At 45.0% G+C, this 17,537-nt stretch overlaps 1 protein-coding gene across 1 annotated transcript; it reads left to right on the top strand.

The window, feature by feature from the left end:
• Positions 1-424: 424 nt before the first annotated feature.
• Positions 425-16,139, top strand: LOC137448375 (prostatic acid phosphatase-like). The gene is made up of 11 exons (XM_068152865.1): positions 425-600; positions 4,363-4,458; positions 5,246-5,332; positions 5,950-6,102; positions 7,895-7,993; positions 10,255-10,359; positions 11,312-11,444; positions 11,807-11,889; positions 13,244-13,350; positions 14,100-14,269; positions 15,302-16,139. The coding sequence occupies exons 1-11, from the start codon at positions 496-498 to the stop codon at positions 15,418-15,420; spliced, it is 1,257 nt and encodes a 418-aa protein (XP_068008966.1). The 5' UTR covers positions 425-495; the 3' UTR covers positions 15,421-16,139.
• The last annotated feature ends 1,398 nt before the right edge of the window (positions 16,140-17,537 follow it).

Below are 17,537 nucleotides of genomic sequence, written 5' to 3'. Positions count from 1 at the left end.
AGAATTACTCTGCTTTCACAGTGACAATGGAAAAGAGGAAAGAAAAAGGGAGGGAGGGAAGAGAAGCTGAATAGAAGATGAGCTGAACAGTATAAAGAAACAGTATTGCGGGGCTCTTGGCTCTGAGTTTGTCCCCATGGCCGTACTGTAGCCTGGGAAAGTTCCCAGCCCTGAGAATGGAAACACAACAGGTAGGTGGAAACACTGGGAACGCTTAGCAACTCCTTCACGTTTTAGCCTCAAACTTACCCTCCAAATGAGAAAAAAAATCAGCAGAAAAAGAAACTGAACGATGCTGTGATTGAGCAGAATGTAAACAGTGATCTGGAAACAATGGGCGATGCAATTTGTTGCGTAGTCACACAACATTCCTCTGGGATGTGAAATTCACCGGCAGCAGTTCCGCCCACTTGGGAAGTGCAACCTGAGTGTGGCTGCTCAGCCTAAGCTGCTGCTGGAGCCAAACCTTTTGCCTTCTCTGACAGGAGGGGAGCGATGTGGCTTTCCAGCCCATCCAGGATCCTCTGCTTGTCTTTTCCTGTGATCCTCGTTCTGCTTGAGCAGACCTCTGCAGAGAGAGAACTGAAGTTTGTGGTTGCAGTAAGTAGATCTGCTTTGCATACTGGTGCGGGGAGCGCAGGGAGCGTGGTATAGCTGGCAAACCAACCAAGGTGTGTAGCTGCTGTGCTGCTTTTCAGATGGCTGCCCCTTGGCTTACTGGGTCTAAAGACTTTACTTCGAGAGGAAGAAACAGCCTCTAGTTAAAAGAATTTTCATCTCCTAACACGTAGGCATTATTCCAAGTCAAATGAAGAGCTCAGCTCTGTGACAGGTGCACAGCGCAGGGGACAATCTGCCCTCTAAGCTTTCCTGCCATTCCTTCCTTTAGCTGGCACAGTCTGAGAGCAGCCGATGGTGGCCTCCTCTGCACTTGGGGCTGAAGCCCATGAAGTTACAGAAGTTACCACAAATCCAAAAGTATTTTCTGTTTCAGAATAACTGAACTGGCACAGCAGAGCTCTGAGAAACTGCAGTAAGCCTTTTAATGTAGAGCTGTGAGACAGGTGCTGCAGTCACTGCAGGCAGGCTGAATCGGGCCACTGCCAGGCTCTGCTGGGCCCAGTACCTCAGGTAAAAGAGATTAATGCAGTGAGACAGTTTGGGTGGTGAAGGCTGCATCACAGACTTTTTCATTCTAATGCCTTTCTTTTCAGTAAGTGACACTGACAGTCAGTCTAAAGGGCTACTTCAGCCCAAGGTCGTGGCAGTCAGAATTCACATTCACAACCTGGAATTTTCAGACCTTCTCCTTCCACCTTTCTCTATTTCAGAAATTCTGGGCATGTGCAGATAGCAGACAGAAGTACTGTGTCCAAAACATACCATCCAGCTCTAGATAAGATTGTTTCCTCACAGCACACTTTCTGTGTGTTCAGCTGAAATTTGCCTTCTGAACTCACTGTTGGATTTTTCACGGCAAGACAATTTCTGCTAGCAGAAACAAATAGCTTAGGAACTGGCCTCAGAACATTTCATTGATACAATGGCCTATCGTGAGAGTATAGCTATATTTGAGGTAAGTCTAGAAGGCACCTTTCTGAAAGAACTCAATGCCACCTTCCAGCTGTACTCTATGAGTTGCTATGTGTTCACCTGGGAGTATTGCTGAATGGGGAAAATGTCTCAGAACTACTCTTGAAAACTTTCTTAGCAGAACTGCACAGTGCAAAATACATCTGTGAGGAAGAAAAATCACACAAATGTTCCCTTCCTCTCTCTTCTAGAGTTATGCTGTGCTCTGGGAAGCTGTCTTGCTCTCTCCTTGTGATCTCCATCTTTATGCTGACTCCAAGTATTTTGACTATTGGCCACAATTCTCTTTGGCTGACAAGCTCTAATTCAAGCCAATTTGTCAAAATGCTATCCTAGTTCTCTTTCTCACATGTAACATTAGCCTTCACCATAATTCCTGGGCACTGAATTTAAACTAGACATAGGAGAAGAAAACATGGCATACATAGGACCATTGGGTACTCAAGGCAGAAATGAAATATTGAGTGCCTCTGTATAAAGAAGTCCTGCCCTGTAAGTTCTGCCTCCACACAGGCACTCACTTCACACATCATATACACAAAGAGGTGTGGTTTCTGGGGTTCTGTGATTCACCACTGTCTCTCTTCTAACTCAGGACAGGAAGTGTTGACTGAGCATCTTATCTGTTTTTCTAATCAAGCCAAGCCATTTGAAACCTTGCCTAAACATGCTCAGCAGTTATGCATCTGTGTTTTCCCTGAATTGGCACCCTGACTGCTTCCATTGCTCTCCGGTTTCTTCATCCCCATGGCTGTTTTCAAAATAAGAACTATTTCTGTTTGAAGTTAAGTCTGTCAAGAAACATGTCTGGAAGAGTCTCACTATTACTGAGAGACAGATAATTCATCAAGGCAGGCATTTCTGAATTAATATGTCACATACAGGCCATGTTCTCAGTGCCCCTCCTCTCCTCCACAGCAGTTTTTCACCTGACAATGATGGAAGCAAATACTGCCCAGGGTCTCAGCCATGTGGTCATTTTGATCTGAAATGATTCCACTCACAAAATCACAGAGATGACCCAGACACCAAACCAGGTTCAAGCTGCATTAGAGTTGAAGGAGAAAGTGTTTGGTCACATCTACTGCTTTTGAGAGCCAAGGGAGCTGAAGCATTTCAGACAGAAGTGCTGAAATGAATACAGCAAGCGGGTGGGTACTGTCTGGGTACATTCTTCCTTCTTGATCTCTAGCATCTTTTCACCTTTTGTGATGCCTCCTTGTTCCTTTTCTCTCATCCTGCCATGTTCTGTAGGCCAAGAGTAATTAAGGCAGCAGCAGCAGCCATATTTTTAAAATTAATCTGAAGGATTAACTCCTTTTCACAACCCCCAGATGCTAAGTGTTGAGAAATACCTACCAAGGAGCAAGGCACTACATTTCATTTCCCTAGCAGGATGAGGTTACCCATTAGTAAAAAAAGGACATGTGCAGAATTAAAATTGCATAGAGGAGCAAAGATGAAACATGGAAGAAGGATTTTATGGACTTTGCTGGACTTGAACTCAGGAAAAATCTATGGGTTTTTGTTCCTTTGAAACAGTGCAGTTTCATGTTGATCAACATGCTGGTGGTAATGGTGAACAAACCCCACTGCTTTGCTGAGAAATACTCAGGGTGGCCACGTCTTCAGTCAAACTCCACTAGCAAAGCAGGCAAATAATGGGCAGCTTTCCACACAGTTCTAGTGGCAATAGCTTCCCTAGCAAACCTTGTTGACTGTTGCAGAAAACAGAGGGAGAAACCCAATTGGATTTGACTCCAAAGGGCAGCATTTCCCAGCCCTGGTGTGCACAGAAGGGTGTTAGCTGTAATTAAAACATGAAGCCATGCTGCTTGTGTTTACTTGGGAAAACATAAACACAGAGCACCTCCTCAGGGGGAGTGGCAAACTGACCAGCGTGTGCAAAGCCCTTGGGTGCTGGGGCAAGAGTGATGTGGCTTAATGGGGCTTGTGAGAGCACTCATTACAATCCAGCTGTTTAGCAGGGAGGTCTCCTGGAACACATGCCACTTCAGGCACAAATGCACTATGCTTCCACGCTGCCGCTGGACTCATTCGTGCCCAGGCAGGAACCTGGCTGGCTGTGTGAACTCTGACACAAACAAAGTGGGGTTTGGGACAGTTTGGATCAGCATCCCTGAGGGCTGTCTGGAGCCCTGTGAATTTGTATCCCAGCATTTCCTTTCATGGGAAACTTTTCTGGACCTCATTTTTCTAAACCATGGGGGAGGACTTCAGAGTTTTTCTAACTATTTGATTTAGTGTTGGCATTTTCTGTTGGTTGGAATAAAAAACAGGAAAAGGCTCATTAAAGATCTCTTTTGTAAAAGCCATATAGTTGAGTGTATCCCACTGATACTGCCCATGCCATGCTGCAGTATCCAAGACCTCTTTCCACCAAACTCTTTCTTCATACTCAATGCAACACACAAAAAAATCCTGCAGACTTCCAAAAAGGATTTTGCTATGGGTATGTAAAAGTATTAACAAACATCAAATAAGCTGACAGGGTAGATGTTTATAGTTTTTCATCTTTGTATCTTAGAAAGATTGAGAAATCAAACATAAGCTGAGAAAAAAGCAGCCACTGACATTCTCCAGCTAAAGAATGAAATATTCCCCTAAGCACATCAGACACTGACTGGATGTCAAAACTTCAGATTTCTTGTCTAGGTAGAAGAAGCATCAGGTGTGCTTGCCCTCTAGCTAAGTGACAAAGGGGGCTAACAGTTCCTGACCCAAGGGTTTGTCGGTGATGTTTGTTAGGTATTCCGGCACGGGGACCGAACGCCGATCATCACCTTCCCCACCGATCCGCACAAGGAAAGCGAATGGCCCCAGGGATTTGGACAGCTTACCAAGGTATGTCGGCTTGCTTAGAAGAACTTCTGTGTGCTACTGAAGAGGAAGTGAGCAGCTGGTTTTCTGTGTATTAGCCCATCCCAAGTCGGGCTGGCTGGTGTGAGCCATAGCATTCACAGGCATTTTTTCAGTAATGACACTAACTAACACGATGTTAGCAATCATCCTACCCCAGCTGTCACCAGCTGACATACACTGCTAAGAACACTGCTGAGCACCAGCAGCTCCAGGAGCATCTACAGAACTACAGCACTGCTGGAACAGTTTACACAGTATCACAGTATCACAGTATAACTTAGGTTGGAAAAGACCTCGAGGATCATCGAGTCCAACCTATCAACACAGACCCCATGACTAGACCATGGCACCAAGTGCCACGTCCAATCTCCTCTTGAACACCTCCAGGGTCGATGACTCCACCACCTCCCTGGGCAACCCGTTCCAATGACGAATGACTCGCTCGGTGAAGAACTTTCTCCTCACCTCGAGTCTAAACCTCCCCTGGCGCAGCTTGAGACTGTGTCCCCTAATGTTTGCATGGAATCAGGCTCGCTGCCTTTCCTGGAGCAGAGGAAAGGATGGAGCCTCAGCATTTCAGAATGCATCATTCTCTCAGGGTTAGGCAGGAGTGTTCCTGTCAAGCACTCCAGATCATCTACCACACCCAGAGTGCATTGCAGAAATGCTTACCGGTGACTTGAGAGCTGGCTCCTGAAACAACAGAAACATCACATTGCCATTCTCCAGTCACTCCAGCCTAACGATCATCTGTGTGCTTGCCTGGCAGACTGGAATGCAGCAGCTCTTTGAGCTCGGCCAGTACACGAGGAGCAGATACTCCAGCTTCCTGAACAGCACCTACATCCGCCAAGAGGTACGTGGCACAGGGCTCTGCAGGGCATTCCTCTGGCACAAAAGAGCTGCAGGCTCATGCCAGACAAAAAGCACATCACTATAATTGCTTTGTGAGTGGAAAACTTCAGGGAATAGAAAAACATTTCTGAAAGTCAGGCAGAACATGAGGCTAAAGTCTAACTTTCATCTCAGCCACCTGGTGGGCCATGCTCACACGCTTCTCCTCATGCAAGACAGATCTAACAGCTGTTGAGGTGTGTTTGCCCCGTGGGGAAGACACTCCTGCCGTTGTGGTCTACACCTGAGGGATGTGTTGGTGGGAAGGCATAAAAGACCAGAGGTTTGTCACTTAACAGCCAGAAACCTCAAGAGAGGTTTCAGGCTTTTAAGTGCCTCCACTCCTGAGGTGTAGTAGATAGATCATGGAACCGTAGAATCATTTAGGTTGGAAAGATGCTTTGGTAATTCCATTTATGCAGGCTAAGTAGGACCCTAGCAAGCTGAATTAGGGCTTCACTCTTTGGACATTATGCAGAAACACAAAACTGAAATCAAGAAGGTAGGCTTGGCCAGTTGGATAAAATGACCTCATTATTCTTATTGTTTATTTTTAACTCTTTGACATTCTCTCTTCAGTTCTACATCCAAAGCACAGATTATGATCGCACCATTATGAGTGCCCAGTCGTACCTTTCTGGCCTCTTCCCACCTACCAGCAGCCAGATTTGGAACCCTGAGCTTCTCTGGCAACCCATTCCAGTTCACACTTTGCAGAAATCCACAGACCGGGTGAGTACTGGCTGCACACTTCCTATGCCTTAAACTTGCCCTGAAGCAGAAAAGGGAGGAAAAAAAGCTACAAACCCCCCATTTTCTATTCCTTTTGAGTTCAATCTAATAGAAAACAGCAACTGCAGCTACTGGCTGACAAGTATGTCACAGGTCAGCTGTAACAGCTGCCTGAAAATCCTCCTCCTATAGTTGCAGCCCACCTGAACTGTCACCCACACTGCCATATTCTGCAAGCCCCAGCATGTTGCTCTAAGCATCTACAGAGAAAAGTTCTTTTGTAAGCACCAAGCAGCAAGCCAGCCCTGCTCTCCCTGGCAGGTTTGCTCCGTAGCTTATTCAAGGAATGCAATTGTCACCAGCCATGGAAATGACCTCTCAATTCCTTATTCTGGTAGCACTTAGGCACCCTAATTACAGACGAGGGCCCTTTTATGCTCAGTGCCACACAAACATTTGATGAAAGCCTAGCACTTGCCTTGTGACTCATAATAAGAGCAGACCTGCCCAAATATTAGGTCTTGTAGAAGTTTTACTGCACCTAGCTCTCTCTGACTTGGATTTAGAGTTTAATTTCACTGGCTGCTGTAACAAGAACCGCGTGAGGAACACTGGAACAAGGACAAGAAGTTACTGAGTGCAGTGGCAGAAAGGCCAACTTCATTTTGCCTTTGAGGACAAAAGGTGACTGTAAGAAAAGGTACACAAAGCCCCTGCTAAATAGCTGCCTGCCCAGTCACCAACATCAAAAGATGAACTCTGTCCTTAGGGGTGACTGTACCTTCCTCCCACTGCCATTGCTACAAACAGAATGGGGCTCCACAAATGTAATTAAGCACAATGTGATTCAGCTTAAACTTGGCCTCTGTCCCTCGACAGAGGAGAATGCTGCCACTGTTACTTAAACGTGAGACAGCAGGGGAGCATCCTTCACCAGAACACTAAAGCACCAAAGTGGACAGAGCTTGGCCACGTAAACCCTCATTGCCCGGAAGGGAATCAGGGTGCAGAGCAATGCCCTCTTTGGAGAAGGCAAGCTCATTTGTTAGGAATCTCTTGAACCTCATCACTTCTGCAGCTGGTTCAGGAGCTGACATTGCACTGAAACACACCTCTGAGGCAGCTCAAAATCGCGGTTAAATATGCAAACCGCCTGGAAAAAATATAGTTCCTTTTGTTAGTCGAAGCAGCTGGCGGAGCTATTTTCAAGTCCTAAGCAACACAAAGGGGGAAATTGACACCAAATAGAGTCTAGTGAAAAGCCCTAATCACAGTTTATTTGTCAGCCACTGAGATCTATCAAGACCTGACAGGCAACAGTACTGCTTAATGAGGCCAAAGGGAGTGGCTTAATTAATTATACACAGAGGGCGATAATTAAGCCACAGAGCAAAAGAAACATTTGTTATTGTGTCATTAAACAACATTCCCTAGTTTCATGCTGTAGCTTTGAGCCTTCACCCTCCAGTGTGCTTCTGTTAGAGGCAAAAATGGAGCCCTGGCAATCCCAGCGCAAGTGTGCTGGTATCTGTGGCTGGCTGCTGCAAACTTCCTGCTGCCAAACCAAAAAGCAAAGAGGCACTGGAAGGGCAGTCTGCTAACGTTCACCCCAGGACAGAGCAGAGCTCTTTACACATCCACAATCCACTCATAATAAAGTCAAATGACACAAACTCATGCTGTAGCATGGGCCTCACTCTTTCTAACAAACATTCCAGCAGCACCACCAGAACATCTAGAACTGTGCTGATTAATTCTACAACTACTTCAAGTTTCACTTCTCCTGTTTCAGAGGCTGCATTTTCCTCTGCCTGACTGTCCACGCTTTGATGAGCTTCAGAATGAAACACAAACATCTAATGAATTTCAAACCAGAATACAACCATACATGGTAAGACAAAGCAGAAAGGAAACACAATCTGAGAAGGAGGAAAGTAATTCAGCTGGAGCAGTTATGGAATTGCATTATTTCCTTTTGCTTAAAGCAGTTTGCCAAAACTGTGAGGACTCCCTTTAAATCAGCATTCTGGGCCAATATGGTCAAAAAGTGTGTTTGAGGCTCATGTCTTGTACTTCTCTATATTAATATTTACAACTATGAATCTAACAGTCATTTTTTTCAGGCTAGTTAGAGCTGCATATAACTCAGGTCTACTGATCTGTAAACATCTTCCTAAAGGAATTTCTGACATGCTGCTGGCTCAACTGCTCTGGTCAGCCTCACTCACCTGCAGTGGGGAAGGGAAGAATGCACCTGGGTCGAGGCAATCCCAGGCACAAATACAGGCTGGGCAGTAACTGGCTGGAAAGCAGCCCTGAGGAGAGAGACTTGGGGGTGCTGGTGGACCAAAAGCTCAACATGAGCTCTCAGTGTGCACTTGCAGCCTGCAAAGCCAATCAGATCCTGGGCTGCATCAGGAGAAGTGTGGCCAGCAGGGCAAGGGAGGTGATCCTCCCCCTCTACTCAGCCCTGGTGAGACCCCACCTGGAGTACTGTGTCCAGTTCTGGAGCCCCTATTACAAGAGGGATGTGGAGGTGCTGGAAGGTGTCCAGAGAAGGGCCACAAGGATGATCAGAGGGCTGGAACACCTCTCCTATGAGGACAGACTGAAGGAGTTGGGGCTGTTCAGTCTGCAGAAGAGAAGGCTCCGAGGTGACCTAATTGTGGCCTTCCAGTATCTGAAGGGGGCTACAGGAAGGCTGGGGAAGGACTTCTCAGGATCTCAGGTAGTGATAGGACTAGGGGGAATGGAATGAAGCTGGAGGTGGGGAGATTCAGGCTAGATGTGAGGAGGAGGTTCTTCCCCATGAGAGTGGGGAAACCCTGGAATGGGTTGTCCAGGGAGGTGGCCAAGGCCCCATCCCTGGAGGTGTTTAAGACCAAGGCTGGATGAGGCTCTGTCCAGCCTGATCTAGTGTGGGGTGTCCCTGCCCATGGCAGGGGGGCTGGAACTAGATGATCCATGTGGTCCCTTCCAACCCTGAATGATACTATGATACTATGATGACTCCACAGCTATCCTCTCAGCTGCTGCTATGAAACAGTTCACACAGGAATAAGGCATACTAAGGACTCCTTTTATTTTTCTGTGGTGGCATATAGCAAGAATCCACATGTTGAATTGTGGTGAAACTATTACTTTGATATTCAGCTCCCCTCCAATGGCAGGAGGAAAACCTAGCTTTTCAATTTCTTTTTTGCCTCATCTCTCTCTAATTTTCTATTTTCTCCTCATCTTTTTCTCATGCTCCTTTCCTCTTAGTGCCTTCCCCTTCTGTTGAGGGTTGAAGGGGAAGGCCGCAAAGCCTTCTTCCGCCCCCTGTAAGTAAAGGGAAGAAAATTGAAAGGGAAAAAAAAAAACCACAGCTGGATTAGCAAAGGAATGTGCTATATTTACAAAGCAGTTTAGGAAATGCAGGTTCGTGTACAGAATTTACAGTATTTGCAATATATACAAAAATATACAACAAAGTAACACAGAAATGAGATTCCCTCCTGTACTGAGGAGGGTTCCCCAGGACCTGTACCCCCCTTCTCTCCCCTTTTCCCCAGAGAGGGTTAGAAAGAGAGAAAAAGGAGCAATTGTTAATTAAAAGCAGTTATATGGTTAGAGCAAGTGGGTTAGCAGTGGCCTTATCTTTTTCCAAGGTCAGTCTGGCCAAAAGCCCAGAAGCTGTGAGCTGCGGGAAGGAGAAAGTGCAAGACAAGACTGAGACAAGTCCCACTGGGAATCAAAACCTAAGGCAGTGCTTCTGCTTCTCCACCAATGAAATTAGTTTAGACCTGTCTTGTTAACAAAACATTCGGCCATGGTGTCCCTTTGTTAAAGGCACTGCCTCAAACGGTCACACCTTCCTTACATGTGAAGGCTTGAGATAACTGAGGTAGCCTCCTGGAGCAGTCAGAAGAGGGAGAGGAGAGTGCAGCACAGCAATCACCGGACTTACCCATAGCAAGGCTGACAAAAAGCGATGTGTGAAAGAGATCAGTACCTTGAAATGCTTACCACATGAAATCTGCAGCTAAAATCTTCTGCTACAAAGGTTCCACCTGTGTAAAATCAAGCAGTGCAGTGCTGCCAGGCTGAGTGCAATGATGCTACATGCATGTGTGTTCCATGTGTATTCACTCCTCACTTTATTTTCCCCAGGATTTTTTACAAACAATGGCAGTTAACACAGGGCTTGAACTAAACCATCTTAAAATCCTGGACAACTTCCAGCTCTGGAATACGTATGACACTCTGCACTGCGAGGTAACAATGAGGCATTAGAGGTTGGGAAAGAATAGAGCTCAAGTTCAACCATGGCATTGTGGCTTCAAAGGAATGAGTTGCCTTCTCTCTTGGATTATTATTAGCTTTTAATTTGAATCTAAGTTCTAATTTAGTGCATTGGTAAAAGAGAGCCCCAAAACATGGTTTACAGCATGGGAAACTATTGTTGTCATTTGGTGTTGTATCCTGAAGCGCTGGTACCAAAATCTATTCCCTTTATTCCCTCATTTTCCTTCCCAATATGCTGGTGTAGAATTATTTGAGCATGTTGCCTAGGACATATTTATGATTTTTAACAGGAAAATGAAATTATTTGCTTTAATCTATCAACAGGTAAACATCAAAATACTTAGATGTTGAAAATGAGAGGTAAGAATATGATCTATCAGTTAGAAAATTAGATGATGATTGCTGCTGGTGAATAAAAGCAGACTGGCCCCAAGTATGGGATGTGATTCCATTTGCCCCAGTCAGTATTGGCAACACACAAAGTGCTGAGGCACTTACATCCTGTGGGACACTCTTACTTCTACAGGAATAGCAAGGAACAGGTGTCTGGAAATGGCTACTGATGGAACTGGTATCTGGGCAACTGTGTGGAAATGAGCAAGGTGATAGTGTGAAGATCCACAGGAAAGGAAGAGAACACATCTGTGGTCTCTCACACTAGCAGAACAAAAGACATGTCTTTATAGTAAGAACACATGGTACCTACAAGGGATCACTTTCACACAGGTGTTCCCCTCTTCTGTTCACTCACTTCAGGTTGGTCCCCATTCCCACACAGTGTGACTTGAGGCATGGTGGTGAGTGAAACCACCCTGAGCAGGAATTGCAGGACTGTCTCTGAAACAGTAGTATGATGCTAGGCAATAGGATGACACAGACCAGCAGAAGAAAACCCAATCCTTTTGTTTTCCTTTCTCCCTAGGGTATTCACAATTACACTCTCCCTGGATGGGCCACCAAAGATGTCATTGACAAGATGGAAAAGCTGGCAGAGTTGGCCTTGTTATCACTATTTGGCCTTTACAAAACAGAAGAGAAATCACGACTTCAAGGAGGTAAGTCACAAAGTGCACAGCCCTCAGGGAGGAGGAGATGATGATTGTGCAGCACCCTGTCACCTTACACATGCAGAACTGTTGATACAGAGCCTTGACTTGGAACCACGTGTGCTGGGCTTTTCTAGTGCCCATGGGCATAGCAGTTCCCCAGAATGGTAGAGACTGCTGCAGGGAATTTCTGCTGCCCTCATCTCATGTGCTTCTCTGGTCTGGAGAAGGACAGTGTATGGTGTGTGACTTGTTGGGACTAAACAGACTGAACAGATATCTGCTGTTTGGTACTCAAAATATTTTGCCTCTTTGGTTTCTATGCAAATGTTAATCTTCATCTTCCTCTTTCTCTTTCCCATATTTTTAAGGTGTCCTTGTGAATACTATTTTGAATAGCATTAAACAAGCTGCCAATTCTTCAAAACAGAGAAAAATGGAGGTCTACTCTGCAGTGAGTATTTTCATCTTTCATTAATTTTGCTTTGATTTTACTCTCTTAAGGAGAACAATCAGCAAGTTAAATGAAGGAATAATCTAATGTAGTACAGTTCAGCTAAGAAATTGAACACCAGCCAGTACAAGAAGGCAGCAGGAGCACAGATCTCACCTCAGTTTCAAACTGTATTTGGTAAAGAGAACCATGCATGTTATCATCCATTTCCCCTGCAGTTTAATGGTGCAGCTTCTAGAAGTTGCATCTTTCCTTGAGCGCTCCAGAAATGCTGGCACCTAGCAGAACTCCAGCTGTGCCTCCAACCCCTTCCTCTGCTTGCAAAAAGGTGACAGAGCTGTGGATTCTTTTGGGTTTTATTTCAAGGATGAAGAGGGCCACTTGGGTCAGACCAAGATCCGCTTGGCTCATTCATTATCCTGTCCCTAATAATGGCCAGCAGCAGGGCAGAATGAGAACAATGCCAGCACAGAGCGTTGCTTCCCTTGCTACAACCTTCCAGCAGCCTGTGGCTTAGGGACTTCCTGAAAGACAATCTCTCTGTTTAATAGATCTTGACAGACTTTCTTCCCTCAATTTATCTGGCCACTTTTTAAGTGCATTTATACTTCTGTCCTCTGCAACATCCTGTGGTGATGGCTTGCCTGTTAAAAGAAAAAAAAAACATCTTCTCTACTCTTTTTATTTAAACTCAGTACTGATTTAGCTCCTTCCTAACATTTCTACAGGGAACACTCATTCTTTATTCACTTCTCCTGGGTCGCTCATCAATTTACTACTTTCTATCACACTTCTTCCATCTTCCCTTTTGCAAGACAGAGTCCTACTTCATTCAGTCTTTCCTCCTACAGAAATGGCTCAACACCTGAAATCTTTCTTGCTGCCTACATGGTCTCTAGCCATACTATATTGTTTGTTAAAAGGAAGAAGTGCATCCAGAATTTCCACTGCTGCTTTAATGCCTTGAGGCCAAGTAAAGCCTTATTTTTGAAACTGATCTTCCTTATACTGTCTTAATCTGACCTTGGAACCAAAAGACACTCCTGAAGGAAGGAGTAGCACAAGGCATTGGAAAACTACATTTATTACTTGGGCCACATCTTTCTTTCTCCCAAAACACTGCCAGATGGTACAAGACACAGACTGCAGTAACTCTGCTGCCTGCAGTAATCTGTTAAGGTGCTTTTCTCAATATAATTTAATGGTCATATTTACATAGGTTTTGTTTTATCTTGAGTTCCACTCTCTCTCTGCTCTTGTCTCATTATTCTGGATTAATGATATTTGACTTAACTGACTTTCAGTAATGAATTTGTCTGTTTGTTTGTTTGTTTGTTTGTTTGTTTTCCAATAGCATGACACCACAGTTGGGGCCCTCCAGATTGCTCTCAATATTTTCAATGGCAAACTGCCACCATATGCTGCTTGCCACTTCTTTGAACTCTACCAAGAAAGCAGTGGGCAAGTATCTTCTAAACTATGCAAGAACAAGGAGTGTTTGCAATTTTGTTTCCCTTTGCACCAAAATAACTTTCCTCCCAAATAGTGTGAGGAGATAGGAATTCATTTTAGACTGATACTTCACTGAGCAGTCCAGGGGCGCAAAGTTCTGTCTAAAGCAGGAGACACCCCATGTGCTGGATGTGCAGGTATCTGTCTGCTCTGAAAGACAGAGAGAAAAGCTGAAAACAGGCCTGATCAGGTGGAAGTCAGTGCTAAAAGGCATTTTCCCAATTCTTCCAATGGTAGCAGAATTTCCAAGACATCTCATAAATCTCAAGGTAAACTGGTGGGCATAGCAGCACCTGGTGCTGCTGCCATTCAAGGAGCCTTCAGGAGGACCTTCTGAGCTGACTGGTGATCTGTGCAGTAACGTAACCAGCTTTGGCAAAGTGGCCTTTGCAGGTGTCTTTCACAAAGCTTCCATTCTTGAAGAAGAGGTTCTAGAGTAGGATGTTAGAGCCTATGTCTCTAAATAGGAAACCATCTCTTTAAAAACCTTCCTCAATAAACCTTTTGAATATTGTTCATGGGCTGCCCAGGGAGGTGGTGGAGTCACCATCACTGAAGGTGTTTAGGAAGAGACTGGATGAGGCGCTTGGTGCCATGGTTTAGTTGATTAGATGGTGTTGGGTGATAGGTTGGACTCAGTGATCTCAAAAGTCTTTTCCAACCTGGTTAATTCCATTCCATTCCATTCCATTCATCAGGCAATACAGCATTGAAATGCTCTACCGGAACGACTCCTCAAAGGATCCTTACCTGCTCACCCTGCCAGGATGCACTCCTTCTTGTCCACTTGAGAAGTTTGCTGAACTAGTCTCACCCATAATTACAGAAAATTGGGCAAAAGAATGTGGGAAGAAAGACAAAATGAAAGGTAGTGTAACAGCTCTGTATTTTCTACAAAGACATAGAGGCAGAATTTGTATCGGTGGCTTCAGACTTTGCACTTTTCACACAACAGACACGTCTGCCTTTAACAAGAGTGGATCAGCCTCACTGTGGGCAGGGAAAGCCAGCTGGCCCACCAGTGTGAAGGCAGTCCTGTTATTGCTCACATGCTTGCTCACATAAGGAGATAGCTATAGGCCATGGCCAAAAGTAGAGCTCCACTTGTGGAACATGTCAGGCAGAAATATGGGTGTGGGTGCTGTGTATGTTGGACACATCAGACCTTTGGTAGATGCAACACAAAAATGGCCTGCACATGCATGGAAGATTGATGCATATGCCCAAATTGATGCATGTGCCCAGGCTGATGCACATGCACAGAAGACTGATGCATCTGCCCAGACTGATGAATAAGCACAGAAGATTGATGCATGTGCCCGGACTGGTGCATGTGCCCAGACTGATGCATATGCACGGAAGATTGATGCATGTGCCCAGGCTGATGCACATGCACAGAAGATTGATGCATCTGCCCAGATTGATGTATATGCACAAACAGTTGATGCATGTGCCCAGACTGATGCATATGCACACAAGATTGATGCATCTGCCCAGACTGATGTATATGCACAAATGGTTGATGCATGTGCCCAGACTGATGCATATGCACACAAGATTGATGCATGTGCCCAGACTGATGCATAAGCACAGATGATTGATGCATGTGCCCAGACTGATGCATAGGCACAGATGATTGATGCATGTGCCCAGACTGATGCATATGCACACAAGATTGATGCATGTGCCCAGACTGGTGCATAAGCATAGATGATTGATGCATGTGCCCAGACTGGTGCACAGGCACACACTGATGCACATGAACAGAAGACTGATGCCTGTGCCCAGACTGATGCACAATTCCATTGCACGTGTCTGTAATGAGACTGTTACCTCTGTATCCCAGATGACACACACCTGTGCCTTTCATGAAATCCCTGCTGCTGTTTTTCCTTGACAGACATTTTCATCGGGTTCGATGTTGCTGTTGGCCTGTTGTTCATTCTGGACCTTGTACTGCTCTACCTCCTGTACCACTACGGACGCTGCAGGGGCAGGAATGACTACCAAAGCATCTAACAGGGAGGGAAGGAAATGAAAGAGAGAGAAGACAGATATCAAGCCATCCTTTTTGTTGCATATATGCAACAGTTTGCTCTGGCCAATCTAGTCTCTGAAGCATATTCAGTGAAGAGCTGAGGTATCTGCGGCCTAGCAACTGGAAGACTCCACCAGCTGCAGGGAGAACTACTGCAGGAAGACATCCTGCTGAGGAAGTTACTTCTGACTCCTGTTTCCATCTGTAGGGTTTTCACTACTATTAGTCATCCTTTAACTAGTGGGGTGAAGGGATACTATTGCCTATGCTTTCTATATATATGTATTGCCTATTCCCATGGAGCCCTCTGCTTCTCTCTTACCCTGCTCAATGAATCTTGCTTGAAAATCACAATCTGCAATAATTTCCTTACTTCTTGTAAGCAGCTGTTTTGTCAATGCACAGGAAAGTGTTTTCAGCCAGCAGAAGCTGCAATTACTGTGTGAAAAAGAGTCATAGCAGCACTTGGGCATATTGATTCTGCAGTTATTCCTGAAAAGTTCTGACCTTGGCCTTCAGCTAATGAAAGTCTGCAGCCTGCCTTTCAAAGGAGTTACACTACCACAGCTCCCACTGAAATTAGTAGAAACTGAGGGGAGCTCTGTCTCGTATCCAGGCATCGAACAAAAAGACCTCGGTCAGTGTCTGTATCTTTGGTAATATGGATGAGTAAATACATTAAATCCATTTTCAGTTGCTACATTCTTTCCTATTTTTCTGAGGTCCCTGTCATGAATGATCCTTTGCTCTGCATCTTTTCTCTGATGCATCTGTTCTGTGTTCTGCATCATGTCCCTCCTATAATCTGGTTTCTTTGAGCCCCTCTTACAATAATTCCTCAAGCTATCACGCTGTTCATCACCTTTCATTTTCATTTACAATAACTCCTTTAACTCCTTGCTCTGTTCAACCCCCCCTGTGTTAGCAAGACAGGCACTGAAAGTAGGAAAATGACGACTCTGCTCTTTGTATGTTGATCTCTTCTGTGCAATACATTTTGGTTAGATTGCAGGCTCCTAAGGGCAGGGAATGTGTTTCCATAATTGCTCCTCTAGTGTCATAAACTAGCATGTTAAGCACCAATATTGCTAGACAAAACACTGCTTATCATGACATGTTTCAAGGACTGAATCAAGATTTTGTTATCCTGTAGTCCTGCAGAGGATACTGTGAATTACATTACCATGGAGAAGCCTTTTTAAAAATCAAGTCAACTCCACAGACAGGTGCCAACAGCAGGTTCATCATAACAGATCCCATGAGCAATCATGTGCTCAAGCAAAGGAGTGCTGGTGAGGTGCAGAAGGCTAGAGGAGGAGCTGCTCTTCACTCAGGCATAGCACTCATATCAGTGTGAATACACTGCTCCTGGGTTGACTTGGACTCACACCTGTGGGCTCAACTGAGTCAGCTACCACTAATCAGCCCTCAGTATTACAGCCCTCAATGTGGACACATCTATAATATTACTGGCTATATACATAAAATAGCATGAGCCAAACAGAACAGCAAAGCCTTGTGAGAATACAGCACTTCCCAAATACCACTGCATTTTCTTGCAGTGACAGCTACTGAGGTGCCCACATTCTGAGTATTTCCCACTCAGTAAAAAGCTTTCATTAGTATCCCTGACATTTCCCTTCCATCTGTTTTAGGAAATGCTATCATCAAGTGATGATTCTTACACAGTAAGGATGTTTTGTTGTATAACAATTTGGGGCAAAGCTGCAAGAAGATGAAAGGCTATCCTTAAATCAGATGTTTTGGGTGTACAAGCTTCAAGCTTCAGACTGTAGCTAGTACTTCTGAGATCTCAGCACAAAAACTTAAAGGATTGTCCACACTGCAGTCAGAAGTGCTAGAGCAGCTCCAGGAAACAAGCCTGAGCTACCTCGGGTACCATCAACAGTGTATTCACATGGGGTAAAGCTCAGGACAAGCTGCAAGACTGACCCCAGCTCTGGAATGTACATCTGCTGAGCAGTAACCTGATGTTGTAGCCACAGCTCTCACTTAAGGACAGGTTATGCTGTTATTAGTGGCAGGCAGGAGCTGGCCAAGTGCAGATATACTGTTGACTGAGAATGTGTAGTAAGAA

Source organism: Melanerpes formicivorus, unplaced genomic scaffold (genome assembly GCF_026170545.1).
Source record: "Melanerpes formicivorus ecotype bairdi unplaced genomic scaffold, bMelFor1.0.p_v2 SCAF_24, whole genome shotgun sequence".
Classification (NCBI taxonomy): Eukaryota; Metazoa; Chordata; class Aves; order Piciformes; family Picidae; genus Melanerpes; species Melanerpes formicivorus.
The sequence above is the reverse complement of the archived record's forward strand: the minus strand, read 5'-3'. Positions and strand labels throughout refer to the sequence as shown.